The sequence below is a fragment of the Giraffa tippelskirchi genome, chromosome 4 (genome assembly GCF_054371585.1).
Source record: "Giraffa tippelskirchi isolate mGirTip1 chromosome 4, T2T-mGirTip1v1.2.pri, whole genome shotgun sequence".
In the NCBI taxonomy this organism is placed as follows: Eukaryota; Metazoa; Chordata; class Mammalia; order Artiodactyla; family Giraffidae; genus Giraffa; species Giraffa tippelskirchi.
Genome location: NC_137278.1, coordinates 135,425,964 through 135,453,114, shown reverse-complemented (window position 1 = coordinate 135,453,114; position 27,151 = coordinate 135,425,964). Strand labels below are relative to the sequence as shown.

At 32.9% G+C, this 27,151-nt stretch overlaps 1 protein-coding gene across 4 annotated transcripts in view; it reads left to right on the top strand.

Annotated features, from left to right (window-relative positions):
- ARID2 (AT-rich interaction domain 2) overlaps nucleotides 1-27,151 on the top strand; it is a 195,377-nt gene that overhangs the window by 102,929 nt on the left and 65,297 nt on the right. For all 4 annotated transcript variants that reach the window (XR_014051524.1, XM_081483139.1, XM_081483140.1 and 1 more), the window contains 5 exons: nucleotides 6,148-6,281; nucleotides 12,033-12,251; nucleotides 15,686-15,753; nucleotides 26,577-26,643; nucleotides 26,740-26,990. Coding sequence is in view for 3 of the 4 variants with exons in the window: in XM_081483139.1 (XP_081339265.1) it covers nucleotides 6,148-6,281; nucleotides 12,033-12,251; nucleotides 15,686-15,753; nucleotides 26,577-26,643; nucleotides 26,740-26,990 (739 nt within the window). In the remaining variant the exon portion in view is untranslated. The remainder of the gene's footprint in view (nucleotides 1-6,147; nucleotides 6,282-12,032; nucleotides 12,252-15,685; nucleotides 15,754-26,576; nucleotides 26,644-26,739; nucleotides 26,991-27,151) is intronic.

The window sequence follows — 27,151 nt, the reverse complement described above, 5'->3', positions numbered from 1 at the left end:
GGCAGTGTCAACCTATCCATTAAGTGTTTCTCCCTATTGGAGTATCTTGTTTGTGTGTCCTGCTTTGAAGGGTACTCTTCTACAGAAACAAGAACTCTGGATCACTTTAAGGTGCAATGTTCTGAGAAAGTCTGTACTGGTAAAGGAGTAGACTGGAAGTTATTTGTTGTGTTTGGTGTAACAGGGGAACTATACAAGAGATAAAGGGAGAAATATTCTAGAATTCTTTATTAATTAAATTTATTTTCAATGAAGCAAGAATGCATCATTTTATTAAATAACCTTTGGTGTCCTTTGTTTAAATATTTTTCTCTATGATCTACAGGTGAGTTTAATGTTGCAAAATGTTGGATGTTGAACTGTCATTGAATTTCTGCAATAAAATCTTGAGTATGTGTGTGTATTTAATAAATATTAATAGATTTTTTTTTTTAGTATTTATATAGTCTTTTTTAACTGCAATTTTTATGAGATTTTGTCAGAGTTTTGCTAGATTAGTTTTCAGGGAGAGTCTAATTTTTTTTCGTAATTGGAAACATTTTATGTAGCAGTAGATATAATCATTTTTTTTAAAGTTTGAAATAACTCATTACTTTTTTCCTGATGTTCTAAATTTTTTTTTTAATTTCTAAGTTTTATCACACCAGAAAAGCTTAATACATACAGGTTTATCCACATCAAAACAAGACAAAACGAAAATAAAACTCTGCTAAAACTTTGAAGCCCATATGTGTGTTTTTTTAATTGTCTTTCTCTCCTGAGGGATAAATCCTAGCTTATTTTCTGGGTGATAATTATTATTTGGCTTTTCTTTTCTTTTCTCTTACTTGTCTATTGCTAAAAAAAATATTTAACTTTTTGCTTATGATCTTCATATAAATGGAATCAAGTCAGTATTATTCTGAAATGATTTATCTTAACATTTTGTTGTTGGCCGTTTTTATTGATCCGTGTTGGTTAACTAATTTTCATTAACATATCGCATTTCATTGTATGAATATGCCACAGTATTTTTCTTCATACTATCATTTGTGAATATTTGAGTTGTTTCCAGTTTTCTCTAGGGTGTATGCCTAAAATATAATTGCTACATCACAAGATACTCTTCCTTTTCTCCTTTTCTCTGCATATTACATATGTTAATGTTTTTGTTTCCCTCTCGTGATTTGGAAGGTAATAATCTTGACTTTAATTTGGTTGTTAAACAGTTGTAAAAATACTCCCAAGAACATATTGCCCTTAATATTAACTATGAGAATAAACCCATTTGATTACTCTTCCTGTGTAAATAAGACACAAAATAGAATAATCAAAGGAGTAGGGTCAGTCTGGATATTTCTAGGAATTGTCTTTATCTTTGGAGCTTGCATATATCATCGATATGTGTCTGAGTGTTTTTTCTTTTCATTAATTTTTTCCTGATGATCCTTGCACTCTGACACCCAAGGGACCTTTGTGATATACCCATTAAGCATTTTTTACCTAAAGAGATTCTTCTCTTATCTCAGTGATAATGCTTCTGTTCAGTGTATTCTGGTCTTTCCTTCAGGACTATTTCCCCCCTATGTTTGCCCTCCTGTTTATCATGCATGTTTCATTTTTATCCACCCCACTGTTTTCCTTTCGGTCTCTTCAAGGAGCCGTTTCTCAAGCATGCCATCTACATTACTGAAGTTACTTCTACATTGTCACATCTACTTTTTCATTGTCCGCTTTGCAGGGATAATCCTGGGCAAAGAACTGTCGTTCATTACCTTGCTGGTTTGCAAGTCAGTATTCTTGATTTTCGTGCTGGGATGTTTGATCTTGAAAGTTACTTGTATGCCACATCAATAGAGGTCCCATTACCTGATGATACCAGTCTCTTCATGCTAGTGCTTCTGATAGGTGCTCCACATCCCTGGAACTTGGGGTTCATTTTGACAAGCTTCAAGGTGAAGTTTAAAGGACTTTGCTTCTTTTGACAGCCACTGAGTTCAACTCAGCTTTTTCTTAAGCAGTTGTCATTCTCCGGATCCCATTATCAGATGCATTCTCATATTTTATTGCTTCTAAGTGGCTAAAGAAAATCCCAATTGAATTTGCCTTTTTATGTGTTTTGACTTAAGAATCCTCTACTTTCCATTAGACCATCTTACTGTCTCAAGAATTGTTTTGCAAGTTAGTCTTATAAATCCTTGAAGTTGCTTTTAATGAACCAGAATTTCTGAAAGTTTTCTAAGTTAGAAATTATGCAATATCCCTCAACTTTTGCTCTTTAAAGTTCATTACAATTGGATTTAAGGAAAGATTAATATGCATTCCTTGAACTGTCATTTTTTCCTAAAAGTTTTATATAAAAACTTTTTATATAAAACTTTTATATAAATATTATATATTTTATATAAATATTACATATATTTTTTAATTTTTAAGAATTCTACCAAAATATTTATAAATAAAGTTATGAGATACCTGGGAATTGCTTTAAAATAATCTGGAAAGTGTTGTGAAGAAAGTAATTGTGTTATAGATGAAACAAGGTTGGCCCTGAACTTTTTTCTTTTTTTGACCATTAATTTTGATATCTGCTGATGGGTACTGTTGTAGTAGTTTCTCTACTTTTACATAAAATCATAAAGTTATTTTTAATTTTCCAAGGGTTAAATTTCTTTGACTTGATTGCAGTTAGAGAATGTGCCTTATACAGTATTTAATCTTAAATTTATTGTGATTTCCTATATGACTTGGCATATGATTAGTTTAATAATTTTTGTGGAGATTTGAAAAGAAAATCATTGTGTATCTAATAAATCAGTCTTACTGGTTTTTATATTTAAATCTTCTGTGAACTAATTTTTTGTGTACTTAATCTATCATACTACAGGAGGTTAAATTTTTCTGCATTCACAACTGTACTGCCTATGTTATTTGATGCTGTCTTGAAAGGACTCTTCCTCCCACTGTATTGGTCCTACATATTAAACTTTTTAATTGAATAGTGCCATTTAAAATAATTCCTATATTATGCTGAATGTTCATATTTGCCTTCATCCTTTAAATCTGTCATGTATGGCATAGAATCCACCACAAAATAAACTAGGGCTAATTCACCCCACCTGAATCTGTACCTAATGTTGAACTAAGGAACCTCGTTTTCTGTGTCGCCTGTTAAGAGAGTAACTGCCATCTGGATTCCAATATTTTACTTGTCTTGAGTTAAATATGTCATGTATTAGGTAGATTACTGAAGGAGGTCTGTAAATACCTGTTTGATTAAAATATATCAACTATTCAAAGCAATGTAATTGACTCGGAGAAGTAAGAGATATGTGTAGTCTAGTATTTGTAGTTAAATGAGTGAACACTGTATATCTGTCAGTGTATGAGCTCAAGGTCATGTTAGAGAATTAAATCTGAAGACCTAGGTTTTGAAATGTAACTTTGTATTGTAGCTGCTTTCACTTGTTTGTTAATTTAGTTTTCAGAAGTATTGATCTTTGAAAACCAAAAAAGGACTTTATGCTTAATAATTGAGAGAGACAAGAATCAGAACTGGATGCCAAACCCTCAGTTGAACTATGAAAGGTCGAGTCTTAGTTGGAAATGTTTAATCATGAAGGAGAACAAGTGCTGACCCTCAAGCCAGGGAAATAAAAATTTCAAAAATTATAACAATTTGCCTAAGCCATAAATTTCTGGAGATTGGAATTATGTAAAGAATCTGTTTGGAGGAATAGAGTTAGAAGAGTCTAGGGACCAGAAGTCATATATTTTAAAAGTTGTATGAAAATTTGAATTTCAGAGGGGTATGTGTATATAGCATATACTGTTTATTACCAGTACTTGTGGTTTTTCAGTCACTCCATTTTGCATATGCTCCATTTTGAGTGTTCCAGAAAGGAAAAGGCATTTGTAGTTTTTCTTTACTAGTAGCGTTGTTTTCTCCCCAAGTTTTAAATCTACTATGCTCAATTATGGACGTCCCAGGTAAAGAACCTGCCTGCCAATGCAGAAGACATAAGAGACGCGGGTCTATCCCTGGGTCAGGAATATCCCCTGGAGGAAGGCATGGCAACCCACTCCAGTATTGTTGCCTGGAGAATCACATGGACAGAGGAGCCTACCAGGCTACAATCCATAAGAGTTGCAGTAGGGTCTGACTACTGCAGTGGCTTTGCGTGCACATACACTTAATAATGAGTAACAGACTTATAAAGAGCATCTTAAACATATTGTTAGTATACAGTTTTGATTTAAAATTTATACTTTTTCATTGTTATTTTGATTTTATTTAAATGAAATTAGTTAAGAAAAATTATCTTTAACTTGCTTTTAACCATTCCACAGTGAGCTCAATTCTGAAAGAACATACTTTGTAAAATATCTCTATTACTACTATTGCCTGCATTATTTCATGTAATGTAGATAAACCCTCATTTGCAGAAAATGTCACATGATTTTTGAGCAGCTATTTGTGCCCAAATTTGTGTAGACTCTTCTTTTCATGATTTCTGCATTAGAAATTCAAAAAGCATAGGTTTGATTTATGACTCATACATTAGTCTATCATGAATCTATACTAGAGAGAAACTCTCTTTTTAATCATATTCTTGTTTTGATTTATATTCTTTGGCTGTAAATTTTATCTGCTAGGGTACATCACCAGGATCAGGGTGAAATGTATGCAGCTGTATACTGTCCTCAGTGCTCAAGGGTTATATGTGGGCATATGTGTCTGCTTTTGTATGTCTGGCAGTGGAGAGAAGTGTTGGGTTCATTAGCTGTCAAGCTACCAGTTAGGAAAGAGTTCCTTGCTCAAGCTGAGCTTATATGGAGAACTGAGAAGGAACTGAAAGGGACAATTTACTTCTTTTCTAGTCTCTAAGATGTGAATTGTTGTGCCTTGGAAAGGTGAAAGGGAAAAATGAAGAATTGTGATAAGTATCCTTGCTGTTATGTTTTTATACTTAAATTTACAACTTTCATTTATCCTACCTTGAAAGTTACGATTTGGTACTAAAAACACAGTAATACTTCTGAGATCATTGATACCCCTCTCCCTCATCTCAGCTGTCTGTTAACTATAAAAGTAAAGAGCTTTTAAAATAGTGACTAATGGACTTAATACCTGCCTGGTTCAGGAATGGTGGAAAGACTGACCTATAAAATGATCACATCTAGAACTTCACTATGGTATGTTTCAGCTTGCTTCTTATGAAGTATAGTAACAAGTTCATTAGGTACAGTATTGTGTTTGACAGGGATTTGACCAGTTGCTTCCCTATTTAAAAATCTTTCTTGTGGGAATCTTATTATAAACTGGTAGGTAATGATAGATTATAAATTTGGATATTTAATTCTAATTAATATTAAAAAGATTGACCATACCCAGTGATGGTGATATTGTGGGAAACACAGGAACAATCTTTTAAATTGGTCAAAATGTTTTGGGCACATCACTTTTGAGTGAGAATTTGGTTATATTTCCTATTTAAAGTGATCATACCATTTCCACTGTCTATGGAGAGAAAAATATTCAAACAAGTGCTGAGATTAAGCTTATTGCTGCATGGCCTGTAATAGCAAAAAACAAAACTGAACATAGCTAAATACAACACTAGAGATCTAGTTAAAATTATGATAAATCAATCAGAGCATATATTATACAGCTGTTAAAATGACTGAAGTAGTACTATATGTATTGACCTGCAGGATCTCTAAAATATATTAAAATATGCACAAAAAATATACTGAAGGCACATATGATAAATGAGATGGGGAGGCCAGGGACTCGTCTCATTTTTACATGGTTGTTACAATGACCATGTATAATTTTTTTTAATCAGTAAGTAAAATGTGCTGTCATTTATCTACATGTAGTTGTCCTTTGATAGTCTTTACTTTTACATGTTTATTTGTATAGTAGTATGCTCTTTTTGAGGCATTTAAAAGCACTTTTAGAACTATTACATTGAGTTTGTCTCCATTATTACTGCTGAAGTGACTATTCCACTAATATAAGGAAGTTTGTGGTATCTTGTTAATATTATTATAATTTTTAAATTTAGGACCTCTAGAAAAAGAAAACTGATCTATGTGGTAGGAGTTAAAATATACAACATGAATCTATTTTTAAATCTCTGCTGTGCTGTTTTTCTATTTCAGTTACCTAGAAAAGTACGAGAAAGTTCATCATTTTGGGGAGGATGATGATGAGGTACCACCAGGCAATCCCAAACCACAGCTTCCTATTGGTGCAATTCCATCTTCCTACAATTACCAGCAACACAGTGTGTCAGGTAAATATCACTGGAAAATGAAAAAGGCATAGGTACACAGTTTTGAGTTAGAATAGAAATCATCCCATGAATTGAATTGATCCCTTATTTTGCACATGAAAATACTGAAAGCCTTGGGTTAATACAGCTTCTAGAAATCAGCATGTCACTGGTATGAGGACTCTGTCACAGCCTGCATAGAAGACTTTTAGTTGCAGGAATTTTTAGAGTTACAGATGTACGTTCACTTTCAAATGAAATTTGTTTTTTTTTTTAATTTGATTAAAGATCAATTTAACCTAAATTGTCACTAAAATGAGAAGAGGAATGTCCTGTTAGAATTAAGGAAGGTAAAAAATACTCACAGCATCTACTAGATTTTCTACAATTCCTGGCATTCCCAGCACCAGAATTTCTCAGAAATGTTTCTTACTATGTTTCAATTATTTTCCTGCTATGGTACCAGGGACTTAAGATTTTTTTCATTCAAGTCATTCTTATGATGGTTATAGAGGAATCTGTAGCTAAAAAGAACAAGACTCAAGTTGGAAATAGTCAGGTTGAGAGTCTAATGAAGAGGTTCTCGAGGCAGAGTTGATGCGATTTCCAGTGTTTGTGACTCCAGAAGGTGATGACTAGGAAGAAAGCTCTGAAGAGATAAGCAGGTCTTTCTTCACTCACCAATATTTGGCCTGAAAAAGAGGAGATATCTTTTTCAAGGGCATAGTCTTTATAAAAATACACAGGTATCTCAATCTTTATTATTCTTCATTGGTACTAATACCGATCTTTTAGGTAATCCTTAGGCTTAAGCTTTCTCATTTGTGCCAGTATCACTGATTTAAAGTTTTCATTGTCTATTTTCAAGTTTCCTCCATGTTGAATTTGACCCTATTTCTTTCCCAATCAGTAATAGCTGAGGAAACAGAATCTCCTAGAATCTGTGACCTCTAGTCGAAGCGACTTCATCTGATGATTTTGTATAACTGAGGTTTGGGGGAGGGGTTGTAGCAGTGTTGAGTGCAAACCAAATCTACCTTTATTTTTAACGAGAAGTTATTACCTTAGGAACCAGTGTTAAAGGAGAACATTTTAAGTCATGTAGAAGATCTTGCTTATTGTTTAAGCTGATTAAATAAAATGAGGTGGTTGGTTAGGTAATATGCTTCCCATTTTTAGGAAGAGCTAGTGACCGTTATCTAATTCACAGATGTTATAGAGACTGTTCCTACGCTGAATGAGACCTGGTACTGTAACCTTTAAGACCATTCTATAACTCTGTGTTATTGCTACATTAGAGCAACAACAGAACTGTCCATTCTTATAGGTTAAATAGAGCTTGGTGTCTATTACATTTCTCAAACTAACCCATTTCAATATTCAGTTCAGTTCAGTTCAGTCTCTCAGTCGTGTCCGACTCTTTGCGACCCCATGAATTGCAGCACGCCAGGCCTCCCTGTCCATCACCAACTCCCGGAGTCCACCCAAACTCATGTCCATCGAGTCGGTGATGCCATCCAGCCATCTCATCCTCTGTCGTCCCCTTCTCCTCCTGCCCCCAATCCTTCCCTGCATCAGGGTCTTTTCCAATGAGTCAACCCTTCGCATGAGGTGGCCAAAGTATTGGAATTTCAGCTTCAACATCAGTCCTTCCAATGAACACCCAGGACTGATCTCCTTTAGGATGGACTGGTTGGATCTCCTTGCAGTCCAAGGGACTCTCAAGAGTCTTCTCCAACACCACAGTTCAAAAGCATCAATTCTTTGGTGCTCAGCTTTCTTCACAATCAAACTCTCAACATCCATACATTAGATCTTGTTTAAAATGAAATTTTTTTCTGGATCTTCCACCCCTGCCCCTTCCCTGATTTAAGCCTGATTTACTTCAAGAAAGAAGATATTTGTGGTATTTCAGAAGTCCTTTGAAACTCATTGCTAGAGCTATGCAATTTTTAAAGAAATGATAGAATTCTTAATCTGGTGTTATAATAACTCCTTTCTGATATGCTGTCATATGCCTGTCTTTTGTTGTTTAAGGACAATCTGAGCAGTTATATAACATATGTAGCATGTTTGACAGAATCAGAATTGGGGACTAATTAGAAATAGAAATTACTGGGGAACATCAGACTACAGTATATCTAATTCATACTGAAAAGAGGTAGTGTTTCAGGGCAGCATTTATGAATTTGAAGGTGCTTTTTATTATTCCAGAAGGAGCCATAGCAACATTATGACAATGTTCTAAAAATCATCATGACTGTCACTATATAAAACAAATCCTTCACCAATGATTCTTTTCAAATGCCATTAAGGAAATATAGTAAGCTTCATAGCTGTCAGTGTGTATGTGTGTGCGTATTTAAATAAACAACAAAGTAGAATTACATAGTGGTAGATTAAAAGCCTTAGGATATTTTAGTTAGGACATTTAAAAGATTTGTGTCTACATCTTTGATCATATAGCCTTACTCTCCTTGTAGGTTTGGATTGATGTATTTGGATACATGTATTTATCTAGAGATGCTTACATTTAAAAAAGCTATTCTAAAACAATACTTTGAAAGGTAATATGATAAATTTAAATTGGCATTTACTATGAAGTAAAATTCTACTCATAATTATCATAGTAGAATATTGTACATTGATAGAATATGGAATGAAAATTTTATAAGGCTATTGACTTCTTTTGCCCAGTGACTTTAAGCAGCCAAAAAAGTATTAAGTACATTTTGCTTTGAATTTTAGAATTATTAAACTTTGGCATCAAAATACGGTGATTTTGTCATTTATTTGCATAATTGTGCATATTTTTCCTTGCCATGAGGACCTAATCTTTTGGTTTTCTTCTTTATTCTTTCTTCCCTGGTATTGATTTGGATACAGTCAGTTCTGCAGAATTGTACTGTAGATTACTAAGAACTTTTTGTTCATCTTCTCTTTCCCTTTAAAATTAAAAAATTAATTTCTAAATTAAAATTTTTTAATTTGTTTGCAGTAACTTTAGTAGAAAAATTCTGAAAGGTGAAACTGACACATGACAAACACATTGAAATTAATAGTACTGTAGAATTTAAGAGCTAGCTAGGATTTTGGTGATCATTTAATCCAGTTCAGTCATTTTGGCCAAAGGAGGCCAAGCACATTATCCATTTACATTTTTGTTACTTAAATTTGGGAAAGCTTTATACAGGAAGACTTATTAGTTTGATTTTATCAGTTGTATTAATATTTGAGCAAAGATTTTCCTTTGTATATGCTGTATTCTTACAGATACTTGAACTACAGCAATCACTGCCAATATCAATGGAAAGAATGTACTGTATGATATCTGTAATATAAACAACATTCCAGGAACAATTCTCCCTTTCCTTTAAACTGACTACCTCAGATTCAGTTAAATTTGTCAGCAGTGATGTGTTTGTGTAGACATTGTGTCAAGAACATTGAAAATCCCCGATCTCATTCCTATTATAAAATTGTACCTATTCAAACATACCTCCCTGGGGATGGGAAGGGAGGCTCTTAAAATCTTGTAAGCATTTCTCTTATATTAGATTCCTAAGAAGGAGTCTTTACCAAACATCATATAGTTAAAGGACTTTTCATAATTATCATATTAACTTATTTTATTTTAATTGGAGATGTCTTTTGGCAAAGTCATTCATGTAAGGATGTATTGAATTGAGTATATGGTGGCATCCGTTATTCTTCAGTAGCAAACAGAACAATTCCAAGATCATATTGAAAGCACAAGACTGTGACAGATGTTGAATTATGGGTTCCAGATTTTTATTTCTATTGGAAATTTGCCTGAAAATTTTGTGGAATCTAAAGACTTAACTATTGCTGAAACTTGGCATCTCATGATCAGTTCCAGTGTGCAGTAAATGCCAAAATGTATTTCTGTGTTCACAGAAGTTATGTTACATTTCCCCAAGATATTTGTGTTATATATAAGAAGTTTAATTTTTCAAGATTATAAGACATGAACAATGTATTATTATTCAACCTTAAATATTATAAAGAATCTATGTCAATTAATTTATAACTATATTGTGATACTTCTTAATGGAGAAATTCCTAGAACATTTTAATATTGAAGAGGTGTCTCTTCAAATATCTATTGGGAAATGAAGTTTCCTACCTACATGATTTTCTTCTGTGGAATGTTGTGACAATAGATTCCTACTTGTATTCCATTTAGTGACATTCTTAAAAGATTTTTTTTCAAATCCATGTTTTTCTGAAATGTTTTGTATAGCAGTTTTCTAACTCTTGTTTCTTTCCTTTTCCCATTACAGTAGTTAGATCTTTATGATAAATATATTAGGGATATATGTCTCAGGACATAGCTGCCAAGGCCTAAATTGTACCAATTAAGAGTCAGTAATTATAGAAATACAACATTTTCTAATATATATATTATGATTATATAATATGTTAGTTTTCTGTATTCCTATCTTCCCTATCTTCAAAGTTATAAAAATGTTTCAGTTCTCCTACATAAAATTTTAGTTAGGAAAAGATTTGTTAGAACACGAAAGTTTGAACTGTAAAGGTAAAAGTTTATAAATCAGACTTCATCAAAATGAAACCTTCTGCTCTTTGAATACATTGTTGAGAAAATGAAAAGGCAAACCACTCACTATCTGGAAGAAAATAGTTACAAAACAAATATTAGATAAGTGACTCATATTCAGAATATTTTAAACTGACAGTTCCAAGTGCTGACAAGGATGGGCACAAGCACCAAGAACTCGCACACATCACTGGTGGGAAGACAAGGTGTTATGGCTACTTTGGAAAACTTTTACAGTTTCTTACAAAGTTAAACATACACTTTGTATGACACAGCAATCCAAGAGAAATGAAGAAATATGTCTGCACAGAGTCCTGTATGTGAATGTTGTTAGCAACTGTATTCAGAAGTGGTAAAAACTGGAAACAGTCCAGATGTTCTTCAGCTATGGAATGGATAAACAAATTGTTATATTATAGCCATAATATAACAATAAAGACATAAAACACATAGCAATAAAAAAGTACCAATTACTGATACATACATCAAAATGGGTATCAACCTCAAAAGCATTTTGCTAAATGAAAATAAGTCAGACACAAAAATATAAGTATTGTGTGATTCTGTTTATTTGGCATTTTGAAATAAAGTAGATCAGTGATTGTTTATGGATAGTGGGGGACAGATCAACTACTAAGGAGCATAAAGAAGCTTCTTTGGGATGGTAGAAATACTCCCTTATCGCCATTGCAATTGTGGTTAAAAGACTTTCAGAACTCCTAGAAGTGTAGAACTGAAAGCATGAACTTCACATTTTAATTATATGTCAAAAAAATCTGACCTGAAAAAGTAATAATCCTCCCAAAATTGGGTAAAGAAGGTAGGCAATGTGTTTTGAAACATGATGTTGAAAATTTCAAGGGAACCAGGCTTTCTGGCTTATAGTATTTAAAAAATCAGAAAAAGTTCTTTGAAATGCAAGAATAAAAAGTGTAGATTAGGTAAGTTAAGATAATGATACAATAGTTGGCAGTGATATCAAAGAGAATATATATATATTTCTTGTATTTTAATACTTTTTGAGGAGTGTAATTTTCACTTGAGTTCAAAAAGTTGGACTCTAAACTTCTACTCAGTTTGTATTTTATAAAAGAAAGCAAGCTTCTATACTGTATTTAGAGGATATTAACCAAAAATGATTTCTAGTCCTTGATATACTTAACAGTGTTATTGTTTTTTGTCTTTGTTAGATTATCTCCGTCAAAGTTATGGGCTATCTATGGACTTCAATTCGCCAAATGATTATAATAAACTGGTGCTTTCACTATTATCTGGACTCCCAAATGAAGTGGACTTTGCTATTAATGTATGCACTCTCCTGTCAAATGAAAGCAAACATGTCATGCAACTTGAAAAAGACCCTAAAATCATCACATTATTACTTGCTAATGCCGGGGTGTTTGACGACAGTAAGTTTTAGGCTTAATGTATTATATAATCATTGTATTAAAGGTATTTAGATTTTTTTGAAAGGTTTTTAAGGAAAAATATTTTTATTAGTCAATATAATATTCTTTATTTGCTTTTGTTATATTTAATGTATCATTTAAAATAATGTCTAGATTTTTTTAACCGTACATATTTGAATAGATTTATATTTAACCTCATTAGAGCTTTTGAAATTAAAATGCTGCATTTTTCTTAGAATAAATGTGGGTTTGGTGATTTGAGATTGCTTGATACAAAATTCTGATAGAGAAAACTAGACCTGTAAGAAATTGTTTTCTGATGTCTGTTTCTGCAGGTGTATAGTTAAAATTTTTAGCTAAATAGTTTAGGTCAGCGCACTTGAAAATTTGCTGCATGATAATCAAAATAAGGATTATCAAGTATTTCATAATTTTACTTGTAGGATTTTCTAATTGTAGGTTTTTATAGATCAGGTTCTTTGTTTTCTGTGAAATTATCTCAAATCTGGATTACTCTTCAGACCAAATTGCACAATTCTGTAATTGTAGTTTAATAGGACTTTAAAAATAAGTTTTGAAATTTTTTCCTGCTCATAGTTTCTCCTTTTAAAATATCTATGTCCACTGAATGTTATTGATAGAAAGTTTGTTCTTTCTTCTGAGTCCTACTTCTACCCCAACACCATTGTAACTTCTTTTGCCAGAAGTTTATTCTATTAATAAATTAAGGTATTGATACATTTTGAAATTATTTTATCATACAGGAAATTATATAGAATAGTCTGAGAATTTCTTGTAATATTTCATAGGTATATGAGTATTTTTGTTTTTATCTTTAAATAGCATGTTTGCAAATGAGTTCATTTTTCTGTAATTTTCAAGCATACTTTTATTTGGGATTATCTAAATAGGATTCCTTTTTCTTGCTGTTGTTGTTGGCCATGTCACACAGTTCATGGGATCTTAGTTCTCCAACCAGGGATTGAACCCATACCCTCAGCAGTGAGAACAGCCCTAACCACTGGACTGCCAGGGAATTCCCTAAATAAGATTCCTTAAAATCTGACATGTTTATTTTATATGAAGACATTTTGAAATTAAACTAAAGTGAAATTAGTTTCGTAAACTTCCTGAAACTATTTTTGGTTACATGGAGGAGGAACAAAGATCAGCACTTAATCAGTTTGTATTGTAACTGTGAAGATCTAACTTTCGTGGATTTCCACCTCACTTTTATGTTCTTTGCTTCCTAATATTTCATCTTGATCTTTTAAAGACATTTTTCAGCATTTAATACAGAGTGGAGTTTAAAATTGTTTCATTTTTAGAAATCTTAAAATGAAGTTTTTAAAAAGAATAAATATTCTCAGACCATGATAATTTTGGTGAATTCTTACCATTTAATCATTGGATAAGGATTTCATTTGTGTATATATATGATAAACTGAGTTTACCAGCTTTAATGCACTGAAGTGTGACATTCTTTAGACTCTATCTTCTTACATTTTTTAGCACTTTTATTTATCTCAGACTAAATTATTATGTAGAGTAGCAATCATTAATAATTAATACTAGCAAGTGCTATTTGAGGAATGTTGCTTTTATTTCAATAGTCAGAATTTAGAGATCCAGAGTATATGGGGACTTTATGAAGACCATATACTTTTAAAACAGTAGTTTTACATTATGAAAATATTAAGGGTATGTATGGTTATGTATATATTTCATTAGGCTCTTGAGAGGTTTTGAATTTTTTTAGGCATGGAATTTTAATTGAGAGAAAATATAGATACCACTTCTTTTGAATGTGTGGGATGTTTATACATGATATGTGTTTGAAGAAGTATAATAAAAATTCCATGTGACAAAAATTTAATTTTTCCATCTTATATTTCATTCAGTGTTCTTTTCTAATGGAGTTTTTCTTTGTAAGGTTTTCTTCAGGACAAACAAAATCTTGTCTTTCTTTAGATTTCTTTAGAAATCTTGTCTTTCTTTATGGACTTTATTTTTCTGATTTAGCTGCTACATATGTATACATTTGATGAAACTCTTCTTTAGGTTACTATAGTTAAATTTATTTATTAAAAACTTCACATCTACCCTTTATATCATGTTCTCATGATTCTAATATCAATATAATGTTAAACTGTTTCCATTCCTCACCTTTTAAAATATTTTTTCAATGAAAAATCTTATTCTTACCTAAGTACTTGACAAATTTTATTTTAACGCAATAGTAAGTAAATATTACTTGGCTTCCCTGTTGGCTCAGATGGTAGACAATCTGCCTGTAATGCAGGAGACCCGGTTTCAATCCCTGGGTTGGGAAGATCCCCTGGAGAAGGGAATGGCAACCCATCCCAGTATTCTTGCTTGGAGAATTCCATGGACAGTGGAGCCTGGCAGGCTACAGTCCATGGGGTCTCAAAGAGTAGGACATGACTGAGTGACTAACACACACCATATTAAGTAAATATTAGGTCTGTAATTAAAGGTGTAATAAGACTACGAACATTCAGTAAATCTTTTAAAACAGAAAATATATCCATATGTTATCCTTGTCATTAACACATCCATTAAGAAGGCTTTAATTTTTTGAAGAATCATATTCATAAAACTAGTTTTGCTGTTAACAGTTGCCACTATGTAGTTTTCTTCTTCATTTGAAAATCATTAGCTTTCATTATAGAATATAGATAATTATAGATAGTTGATCAAAGTACTTACCTGATTTTTAAAGAGAGATGCCTATTGTGTCACAGTTTAGAAATTTGTATTATATGACTTTACTGTCTGGTCCCATAGCTGACAAAGTGAGTTAGCAACATAGAGATGAAAACAAAAGGTAAAACATGTATCTGTATACCTCAACCTTTGTTGTGAGAGGTGGGGATAGCGTGTTATTAAGAAGAAGCTGTTGAAAATAGATGGCTTGAGTTTCCTCCTAAAACAACTTTATCAAGAAATATAAATCAGCTATATGGCTTAGAATGTTTTCTAAAGATTTATTCCTGAAGAATGCCTTGCCGATTAATATTTCAAATATAAATTATATAATTACCTTTGAAATGAATATGAATATTTAAGATTATAAAAGGTTGGGAACCTAGTAGTAGTAGCATTAGTAGTAGCAAAATATTTAATATTTTTTCTTCTACAAATGATAACTAATGCAGAGTAATTATTATTGTCTGTGCAACTATTATGGAAGCCAGTTGTATATTTTTAGATTGTGACTTTCTTTAAATTCTATAATTTAAAAAACTGTATTTCAAGAGAAATTATCCTGACTGTCTATCGTTTATTATGAAGCAATTTTTAATGAACCAAGGTATCTTAAGATGTATTTTTACTGTTTTTCCCAACCTACCTATTCAGGAACTAAGTGAAAGAAGTAATTTCATATTACTGAATATGCTATTTTTTTTTAGCTTTAGGATCCTTTTCTACTGTATTTGGAGAAGAATGGAAGGAGAAGACTGATAGAGATTTTGTTAAGGTAATTCATGTAAATTAAAATATCGAACCATTGCATTATATATAGCCAAAGGCTGAAGGTCAGTTACTTATCTTATATAAGAACTGTGATTAAGCTGAGTAAAAAATATTTTAGAATAGCTAATAAACAAATGAAGTTTTCGTTTTATCATATATTGATTTCTGAGAATGATAAACCTGTAACAGAAGCAATAAATCTGAGGATACTCAGACTAAGTAGCAGTTTGGGTAATTTCCTTAAGATTATTTTTCAGTTTACTTAATCATTGTTCAGCTCTGTCTAATATGCCACTTGATTTTTTGTTAAGTTTAATTATAGTGACTGTGTTTTAATTTCTAGAAATTCTCAAATCTGTGTATATACAAACACATACTTGATAGTGCTAATATCTAAGCCTCCTGTGATTCTGATTCTGCTAACTCTGGCTTATGATGAATTATTCCTTCATGTTTTTTAATGTTGGTTTATAAATTTCAGCAGACTTATGTAGGATTTTTGTACAGATTGACTGGAAGGTATTTCTTTCTTTCTCTGTTGCTTTTGCCAGTCACTTGAAATACAGATCAGAATGACTTTACATTAATTTTTTTATTGGAGATTTTTCTGATTACTCTGATAGTAAAAACAAAGTCATGGGAATTGTGAAGCAGGCTAGTGGTGAAATACATTATGGCTTGTTTTTAACTCAAAGCTCAAGACAGTCCCTTTTGTCTCCCTTTCTTTGTGGGTATTAAACCTTCAAATTTCTCACCATGATATAGAGTTGCCTTTTTAATCCCCAACTTTACAAGCTAACCCAAAGTTCTGTATTACCCCATCCACTGAAAGTCAACCCTCTTGATTGAAGTTAGGCAGATAATTTCTTTAACTCTAGCAAACTAGTCAGTAAACACACACAAAAAATGTATATTAAAGTAACACATGCAGTCACAGTGAGGAATAGAGGTTGTCAGTAGTATAATCACTAATCACATGAAATCAAGAAGACACAAATATGTTGAAGATGAACAGATGATCATGTCTGTTATATATTTTTATTAATTTCTGGTATTTATATTTTATTCTACATACTGTATTCTTTGGGTTTAATTCTCTTCACTTTTTCTAATTTCTTGAGCCAGTGCTTGGAGTTACTTGATTTTTGTTTCTGTTTTTTCTAATATATGTATTTAAAGTCATAAAATTCCATCCAAGCACACTTTAACTTTGTACTTCAAATATTGGTAATTTCATATCATTATTATAACTCATTTTAAAATATCTTCTAATGTCCATTATGTTTTTCTCTTTAAGAAAATGGATTATTTAGAAGGGAATTTTCTTAATTTCCAAAAACGTATGAAAAACTTCCTAATTTCCTTTTTTTACTAATATCTAACTGAATTTGAGTATGTTTAGAGAGACTGTTCTGCTTAGTTTTTAATCTTTGAAATGTTTTCACCCATTACTTTGTAGCTTAACATTGATCATTATACTTTGCAGATACATTTTTATACCTTGAAGGTTTGTGGCAACCCTGTGTTTAACAAGTTTATCAATGCCATTTTTCTAACAACATATGTTCATTTCATGTGTCTGTGCCCATTTTGATAATTCTCTCATTATTTCAAACTTTTTAATTATTTTTTTTCTTATTGGGTTTGCCAAAAAGGTTCATTTTGTTTTTTTCTGTACAATGGCTCTAGTAGTGCTTAGTTGTCTTTAACTTTATTTGAAACAATTTTGGTAGATTGTATTGTGACAGCTGTCATATTGGCATGTATTAAAAAAAGCTTAACAAAAGTGGTGAATTTTTGTATAACCATTTTAATATTGAAGATGGAAGAGAAACCAACATTTTTGGCATATGATGCTTTATTATTTCAAAAAAGGTAAAAATGCAACAGAAACACAAAAAAAGATTTGTGTACTGTATGGAGAAGGTGCTATGACTAACTGAATATGTTAGAAGTGGTTCATGAAGTTTCTTGCTACAGATTTCTCACTGGGCAATGTTCCTCATTTGGGTAGACCATTTGAAGTTGATAGTGATCAAATCAAGACATTAATTGAGAACAGTCAGTGTTCTACCATGCGGGGAAATAGCCGACATACTCAAAAGATCTAAATCAAGCATTGAAAGTCATTTGCACCAGCTTGGTTATTTTCATTAGTTAAGTGAATAAAATCTTCTTGACCATATTTCTGGATGTGATTCTCTGCTTAAACATAATTAAAACATTCCATTTTTAAAGCACATTGTGACAGGTGATGAAAAGTGAATACGGCAAAATAATGTGGAACAGAAGAGAATGTGGGGCATGGAAAATGAACCACCAACAACCACATGGAAGACTAGTCTTCATCCAGAGAAGTGATGTTGTGTATATGCTGGGATTGGAAGGGAGACTTCTATTATCAGCTCCTTCTGGAAAACCAAATAATTAATTCCAACAAGTACTATTCAGTTAGACCAATGGAAAGCAGCACTTCACAAAAAGTGTCCAGATTAGTCAACAGAAAACACATAATCTTCCATCTGGATAATGCAAGAACATGTGTTTCTTTGATGACCAGGCAAAAACTGTTACAGCTTGGCTAGGACATTAATTCATCTGCCATATTCATCAGACATTGCACCTTTGGATTTCCATTTATTTCCATCTTTACAGATTCCCTTAATGGAAAAAATTTCTCCAGTGGAAAAAAGTTTCCTCGAAGACTGTAAAAGGCACCTGGAACAGTTCTTTGCTCAAAAAAGATAAAAAGTTTTGAGAAGATGCAATTATGCAATTGCCTGAAAAGTGACAGAATTTAGTAGAACAAAATGGTAAATCTGTTGTCCAATAAAGTTCATGGTAAAAATTAAAAATGTGTCTTTTATTTTTACTTAAAAACTGAAGGGACTTTTTGGCCAATCACTATTATAATAGTTTTGGTCATGTATGATCTTTGATTTTGCTACTATGACTTACTGAAGGTTAAGATGATGGTTAGCCTTTTGTTTTTTAACATTATTTCATAATCAAAGGATATCCAACCAGTCCATCCTAAAGGAAATCAGTCCTGAATATTCTTTGGAAGGACTGATACTGAAGCTGAAACTCCAATATTTTGGCCACCTCATGTGAAGAACTGACTCATTGGAAAAGACCCTGATGCTGGGAAAGACTGGGGGCAGGAGGAGGAAGGGCCGAGAGGATGAGATGGTTGGATGGCATCACAGACTCAATGGACCTGAGTTTGGGTAAACTCCAGGAGTTGGTGATGGATAGGGAGGCCTCGCATGCTGCAGTCCATGGGCTCACAAAGAGGCGGATACAACTGAGCAACTGAACTGACTGACACTTTTTTTGAGCATAATGCTGTTGCACACTTAATAGACTATAGTATAGTCTATTTATAAACATAAATATTATAGGCACTGGGAAACCAGAATGTTTGTTTGGGTTGACTCAGTTTATTATGATATTTAGTTTATTGTGGTGATCTTAAACTAAACCTGCAATATCTCCAAGGTATGACCTGGATTCTGAAGTTGTTAGGTGTAAGTGTCTACATAAGTCACTTAAGCCAATACAGCTAATCATTAAAAAAACTTTTTTTATTGGAGTATAGTTGATTTACAGTGTTGTGTTAGTTTCAGGTGTATAGTTGAGTGAGTCATTTTTACATATACATGTATCCATTCTTTTTTAGATTCTTTTCTCATATAGGTTATTACAGAATATTGAGTAGAATTCTCTGTGCTATTCAGTAGGTCCTTATTAGTTATCTATTCTATCAAAATACATAATAGTGTGTATATGTTAATCCCAGTCTCGTAATTTATCCCCTCCACCCTGCTTGCAACTTTGGGAACCATAAGTTTGTTTTGTACATTTGTGACTCTATTTCTGTTTTGTAAATATGTTCGTTTGCACCATTTTTTTTAAGATACCACATATAAGCAATATCATGTGCTATGTCTTTGTCTGACTTACTTCACTTAGTATGATAATCTCTAGGTCCAGCTATGTTGCTGGAAATGACATTTCATTCTTTTTTATGGTTGCGTAATATTCCAGTGTGTGTGTGTGTGTGTGTGTGTGTGTGTGTGTGTGTGTGTGTGTGTGTGTGTGTGTGTGTGTGTGTGTGTGTGTGTGTATTTACCATATATTTATGCATTCCTCTGTCGATGGACATTTAGGTTGCTTCCATGTCTTTGCTGTTGTAAATGCTGCTCCAGTGAACATTGAGGTACATGTATCTTTTTGAATTATGGCAACAGCATTGGATATTTATATTTCCGGTGCAATACTGGCTGTTTCATCTGTTTATTTCTTCATTTATGAAGATAAATGTGTTGAAAGCACCCAGTTTGATTGTGGAAAATTCTTAAAGAGATAGGTGTACCAGACCACCTTACCTGTCTACTGAAAAACCTGTATGCAGGTCAAGAAGCAACAGTTAGAACCGGACATGGAACAATTGACTGGTTCAAATGAAAATTGCTGAACCAGTATGACAAGGTTCATGGATGTATGAACGTTGGGAATGAAGTATGACAAGGCTGTATATCATCATCCTGCTTACTTATATGCAGAGTACGTCATGTGAAATGCCAGGTTGAATGAATCACAAGCTGGAATCAAGATTGCTGGGAGAAATAACAACAACATCAAATATGCAGATGATACCACTCTAATGGCAGTAAGTAAAGAGAAACTAAGAGCCTCTTGATGAAGATGAAAGAGGAGAGTGAAAAAGCTGGCTTAAAATTCAGCATTCAAAAAATGACAATCATGGCATCCAGTCCCATCACTTCATGGTAAATAGAAGGGGAAGAAACTGGAAGCGGTGTCAGATTTTATTTTCTTGGGTTCCAAAATTACTGCAGATGGTGACTACAGCCGTGAAATTAAAACATGCTTACTTCTTGGAAGAAAAGCTATGAAAAACCTACCCAGTATATTAAAAAGCAAAGACATTACTTTGCTTACTGAGAATGGTCCATATAGTCAAGGCCATGGTTTTTCCAGTAGTCATGTACAGATGTGAGAGTTGGACCATAAAGAAGGCTGAGTGCCACAAAATTGATGCTTTCAAATTGTGGTGCTGGGGAAGACTCATGGACAGCAAGGAGATCAAACCAGTCAATCCTAAAGGAAATCAATTCTGAATATTCATTGGAAGGTCTGATGTTGAAACTGAAGCTCTAGTACTTTGGCCACTTGTGCGAAGAGCCTATTCATTGGAAAAGACCCTGATACTGGGAAAATGGACGGCAAAAGGAGAAGGGGGTGGAAGAGAATGAGGTGGTTAGTTAGCATCACTGACTTAATGGACGTGAGTTTGAGCAAACTCCAGGAGATGGCGAAGAACAGGGAGGCCTGACGTGCTGCAGTCCATGGTGTCGCAAAGGGTCAAACAAGACCTAGCGACTGAACAACAACCTCTTTTTGAATTATGGCAACACAATCATGATATTTGTGTTTCCACACCAATACTGACTATTTCACCTGTTTATTCATTTATGAAGAGAAATGTGTTAAAAGCACCCGTTTTGATTGAGGATGTATTACTTTATGCTTATAGTTCTATAAAGATAGTATTTTCATATTTTGAGAATGCGTTATTGAGTGCACACTAGCTGTTACATCATTCTGGTTAATTGGACATATTATAAAGTCTCCTTTTTACAGTTAAGTCTCCTCTTTCCTTTTTCTTTCTTTCTTTTTTGGTCTGATGTTGTTGTTGTTGTTGTTAAGTCCTCAAGTCGTGTCTGACTATCTGCGACTCCATGAAGTGCAGCACGCCAGGGTTACCTGTCTTTCACTGTCTCCCTGAGTTTGTTCAGACTCATGTCCATTGAGTCAGTGATGCCATCCAACCATCTTATCCTCTGTCACCCCTTTATCCTCTTGCTCTTAATCTTTCCCAGCATCAGAATCTTTTCCAGTGAATTGACTGTTCACATCAAGTGGCCAAAATATTGAAGCTTCAGCTTTAGCATCAGATATTAATATAACTATATATATGTGTGTGTGTGTGTGTGTGTGTGTGTGTGTGTATGTGTATCAGTTTCCTTTTATTTATATGTTCTTATTTTATATTCAACCTCTTTTATCTTTACATTTTAGATCAGTTTTTTGGTAAATAACATATATTTGGGCTTTTTTTTTTTTGGCTTCCCTGGTGGCTGAGACAGTAAAGAATATGCCTTCAGTATGGGAGACCTGGGTTCGATCCCTGGGTCGGGAAGATCCCCTGGTGAAGGGAATGGCTACCCACTCCAGTATTCTTCCCTGGAGAATTCCATGGACAGAGGAGCCTGGCGGGCTACAGTCCATGTGGGTCACAAAGAGTCGGACACAACTGAGTAACTGGCACTTTCACTGGACCTTTTACTTCTTAGTTGGAAAAACTTTGATTTTAAATTAGTGTACTTATTTGATCTACTTTAAGTATAATTTTGATAAATAATTATGTTTAAATTATCATGTTCTGAATAGGTTTCTAAATGTCTTGCCTGTTTGGTTTTCTTTTCTGTTCTTCTCCTTTTTTACTTTTTTTGAATTGATTGGACTGAGTATTGTTTATTTTTCACTATTGTGCCCACTTAGATTTTATATACACTGCCGCCTTATTGATCATATTAGTGATATTTTAATCCTTACTAATTTTAGTGACTAAATAATAGTAAAAACAATTTAATAAATTAGTACTTACCTCATTTTTGAATTATATACAACTTTTGTTGTGCATTGGTGCTTTTTCAGGTTTCTTAAATAGAATCTTAGACCATTGATTTTAGATTTTTTATCTTGTCATGTATCAGTATATAAAGCTATCAATTCCCTCTATAAACAACTTTAAATATTTTCCCATAATTTTTATTTGTCATTATCATTTAGTTCATGGTATTTATTTCCCTTGTGATTTCTTCTTTGACTCATGAGTTATATACAAATGTTTTATTTCTGTTTTCAAACTACTTTTTATTATTATCATTTACTGTCATTATTATTACTGCTTTTTAATTGCATTCCATTTTGTCAGAGAACATCCCATATGATTTCACTCTTTTTTAATCAAGACTTGTTTTATAGTTCAGCCTACGGTCTTTCTTTGAATGTTTTATGCACACTTGAAAAGGATGTGTTTTGGATGTAATATTTGTTGATAACAAATAGAGTATTGACAGTATTCTTCAATATTTCTGTATCATTGATGTTTGTCTATGTAATTGTTCTATGATTTCTTGAGAGATGAATGTTAAAATCATGAACTGTTTGTATGCCCTGTCAGTGTTTGTATCTCGTATCGGTTCTATCAGTTTTTGCTTCATGTATTTTAAACTCCAATTATTAGTGGCATGTACATTTAGGATTATTATTTTTGCTTGGGTTTATTTAACTTTTTTTTCTCATGAAATTTGGAATGTTTTTGGCAATTATTTGTTCATTTTTTTTATTTCCCCTCCTGCCTTTTAGGAACTGTTCTACAAGCCACTGTGGCTCTGTTCCTTGCTTTAAGGCCTTTTCGTTTTCTGTGTACTTCATTGTAGTGAAAGTGAAGTCGCTCAGTCGTGTCTGACTCTTTGCGACCCTGTGGGCTGTAGCCTACCAGGCTCTTCCGTCCATGGGATTCTCCAGGCAAGAATACTGGAGTGGGTTGCCATTTCCTTCTCCAGGGGATCTTCCCGACCCAGGGATCGAACCCGGGTCTCCCGCATTGGAGGCAGATGCTTTAACCTCTGAGGTTTCTATTGTTATGTTTTTATTTTCTGTTTTCTAATTAAGCCCATCTAATCGTACTTTTTTATTTCAGATACTGTTTTTCAGTGAAATTCCATTTGACTTTTTTGTATTATCCCACATTTCCCTTAATTATGTTCATATTTTCCTTTAAATCATTGAGCATATTTAATAATAGTTGTTGGAAAGTTTTTATCTCCTAGTTTTATTATTTTTATTATTTCTGGGTCTTTTTTTGTTGAAACACATTTGCCTTAGTTATGTGTCATGTTTCCTACTTCCTTTGTATGTGTGCTCAGTTGTTCTGTCATGTCCAACTCTTTGTAACCCCATTGACTGTAGCCTGCCAGGCTCCTCTGTCCATGGAATTTTCCAGGCAAGAATACAGGGTTTCCATTTTCTACTCCAGCTGATCTTCCAAAGGGAGCAAACCTGCATTTCTTAGGTTTCCTACACTGGCATGCGGATTTTTTACCACTCAGCACCTGGAAGCCCATACTTCTTTATACATACAGTAATTTTTCAATTAGATATAGATATAGTATTGGAATACTACATTGTTTAGTGTCTAGTTTTTGGTGTCTTTCACGAATGTCGAACATTGTTCTGGTATACTTTTAATTAATATATGGGTATTTGTTATGACAAATACAGGACTTGTTCAATTTTTAAGTCATGTCTGACTCTTTGTAACCTCATGAACTGCAGCATAACCGGCTTCTCTGTCTTTCACTGTCTCCCAGAATTTGCTCAAACTCATGTCCATTGAGTCAGTGATGCTATCTAACCGTTGCGGGACTAGTTTTATCTTTATTCTTAAAGAGTAGATTTATTTGGAGCTGAGTTGGCTGGGTATACAGGTGAGTGCATGTGTGTGTGTGTATATGTATACACACACATATATGTATGTATATGGGGGAGCAGAGGGAGAGAGAATTTATCTTCTCAGTTTAGTAATTGCTATGATCGTTTGTGTTTATTATCTCTGTTGCATTATGTAGAAAGAGTGTCTATGTAAATGTGTGGGGCAGTCATTGGGCTTACCTCATTTGCCTACCATATTTCAGTGATTAGTTTTGCGTTGCTTTCTTGTCTAGTTTCTTTTAAACACTTGTTTTATACATATTGGTTTATGATGGGATGACTACTGCAGTACCATTATGACCTGAACAAAATTTTCTTCCAAACATTTTTCATAGATTTTAATTGTATGTATATTTTTACCCATAAGACTTTTTAAAGTATTTCATTTATTCAGCATTTATTTTGATTCAAATCACATCTGCCTTTTCATGCATTTTTTTCTCCAGTGTGGGTTTGCAGATGATATTTTTCTGTTTTCATTTGTCAGAAAATTTCTTTATTTCAGCTTTTATGTTGAAGAGCAGTTTCACTGTGTAAAGTTTCTATAATACTTTGCCAAATGTTTGCTTCCATGACTTTGAAAATATCCCACTGTCTTCTGGCTTCCATGATTTCTTTTACAAAGTTTCCTGTAATTTTAGTTGTCTTTTTAGTTGTCTTTAGTTGTCTTTTTCGAGGTTATCTGTCCCTTTTCCCTCATTTGCATTTAAGATTTTTCTTCATCTTTGCTTTTCATGAATTTTTTTATGATGCTTCTCCACATTTTCTCTTTTCTTAGAGTTTTGAGTGTTTCTTATGTCTATGTCTGGCATCTTTCAATTGACTTAGAAAATTCCTTGGCCCTGTCTTTTCAAATACTGTTTTTCCCATTCTTCCTATTTTTTCGCAGGAACATCAGTTAATTCTGTGTTAGAACTTTTCACTGTATATGTCTTGAATGATTTTATTCTGTTCATCCTTTTGTCTTTTCATGCTTCTAACTTGATATTTTTTCCTGCCATCTGTTCCAGTCACTAGTTCTTACTTGAGTCTAATCATTTGTTAAGTATGTCCATTCTGTTCTTGTTTTCAGTTCTAGAATTTCTGTTTATCTATTTGTTAAAGTTTCTGCTTATATGCCAAACTTCAGTCTTATCTTCTGTTTCTTTTTTTTCCATGATCATTTAAAATTGCTCTCTGATATCTTTATTATTTGAATTTCCCATGGCCCTTTTTTCTTGGCTATTTAACATTGTCTTCTTCCTTTATATGCCTAGTTCTTTTTTATTGTTACCAAACATTTTTTTATCTTGAGTTTTTTTGCATTGAGTCCTTTTGTTTGTGGACTTTTTCTCAGGTTATAAATTCCTCAAACTGAAATAGTCATTTTGAAATACACATCAGAATGTTTAGAAATAAATAGTGAATTAATAGCCCATGTGCTTCTTTATTAGTACAGAAGTAATAAGATAATAGAGCTAAATGGCATAGAAAAGTTAAAACTAAAATTCATTTCATATAGATTTATTAATATAAAGGTGTTTGTTTCTTAGCTTGAAAAAGATTAAGCAGTGGATTTTGACTTACTCCCTCTTTCATAAGGATCAGAAAATAATTTGTAGATATGGAGTACTGAAACACAACCTAAATATCTAGGTTACAAATCTGTAAACACAAATGCTCCACTACTTGCTTTTTTATTTTCTTCTAGATATAAATTTGCTCAATAGCAGGCCAGTTATGTCTTAGGTGTTTATAAACAGAAATACTGTTTCTTTGTGCAGTTTACTAATGGGATTAATGACTATCATAATTTTTGAGTACTAATGAGCATAAATACCATTTCTAGATATTTTCCATAGCTATGAAGTGATCTGAAAATACCTGTGATTCATATTAATGGCAGTGTCAGAAGAATTTCTGTTACCACTGTGGTTTGTTTTCTAACATTCAGAGTTTAAGAAAATGCTGAGGAAATGGCAAATTTTAGTTAGAGCTTAATGAACTTAAAGATGCCATTCTTTTTAGAGATGGGCTAGTTTCTTTCACAGACCTTTTAGGATCTATGGGCCCCCGGCCAAAATGATATCTTTGAACTATAGAAATTCAAGTACTTGTGTCAAAGAACTAAGTATATATAACATAATGATATCTACATGAACTGAAAATAGTAGAACTATTATAGTATGTGTGACTATTTTTAAAGTAATAGAACAGCTATTTCAAATTGTCAGAATTAAGTGTAATAATTTCTTATTACAGTTTTGGAAAGACATTGTTGATGATAATGAAGTACGTGACCTCATATCTGACAGAAACAAGTCTCATGGTAAGTCAATGAGGAAGTATTCTTAAATAAATTTGAAATATCAATAATAATAAGTCCAATATCAATTTAAGTAAAATATGTTTTCTTCTGTTGTAGAAGGTACATCAGGAGAATGGATTTGGGAATCTTTATTTCATCCACCTCGAAAGCTGGGCATTAATGATATTGAAGGACAACGGGTACTTCAGATTGCAGTGATTTTGCGAAATCTTTCCTTTGAGGAGGGAAATGTTAAGCTCTTGGCAGCTAATCGTACCTGTCTCCGTTTCCTATTACTTTCTGCACATAGTCATTTTATATCTCTAAGGCAATTAGGCCTTGACACATTAGGAAATATTGCAGCTGAGGTAAGCATGTGACAGAACCTTAAAACAGTTTTTATAGTTGGCAGAATATTTACTTTAAAACTTCAGGATGTGAGATTATTATATTTGCCATAATTATAGAATATTAAGTGCTTACATATAGTTTTTGCCTAAAGTGGTATTACACAGTTGTGTGGAGAAAA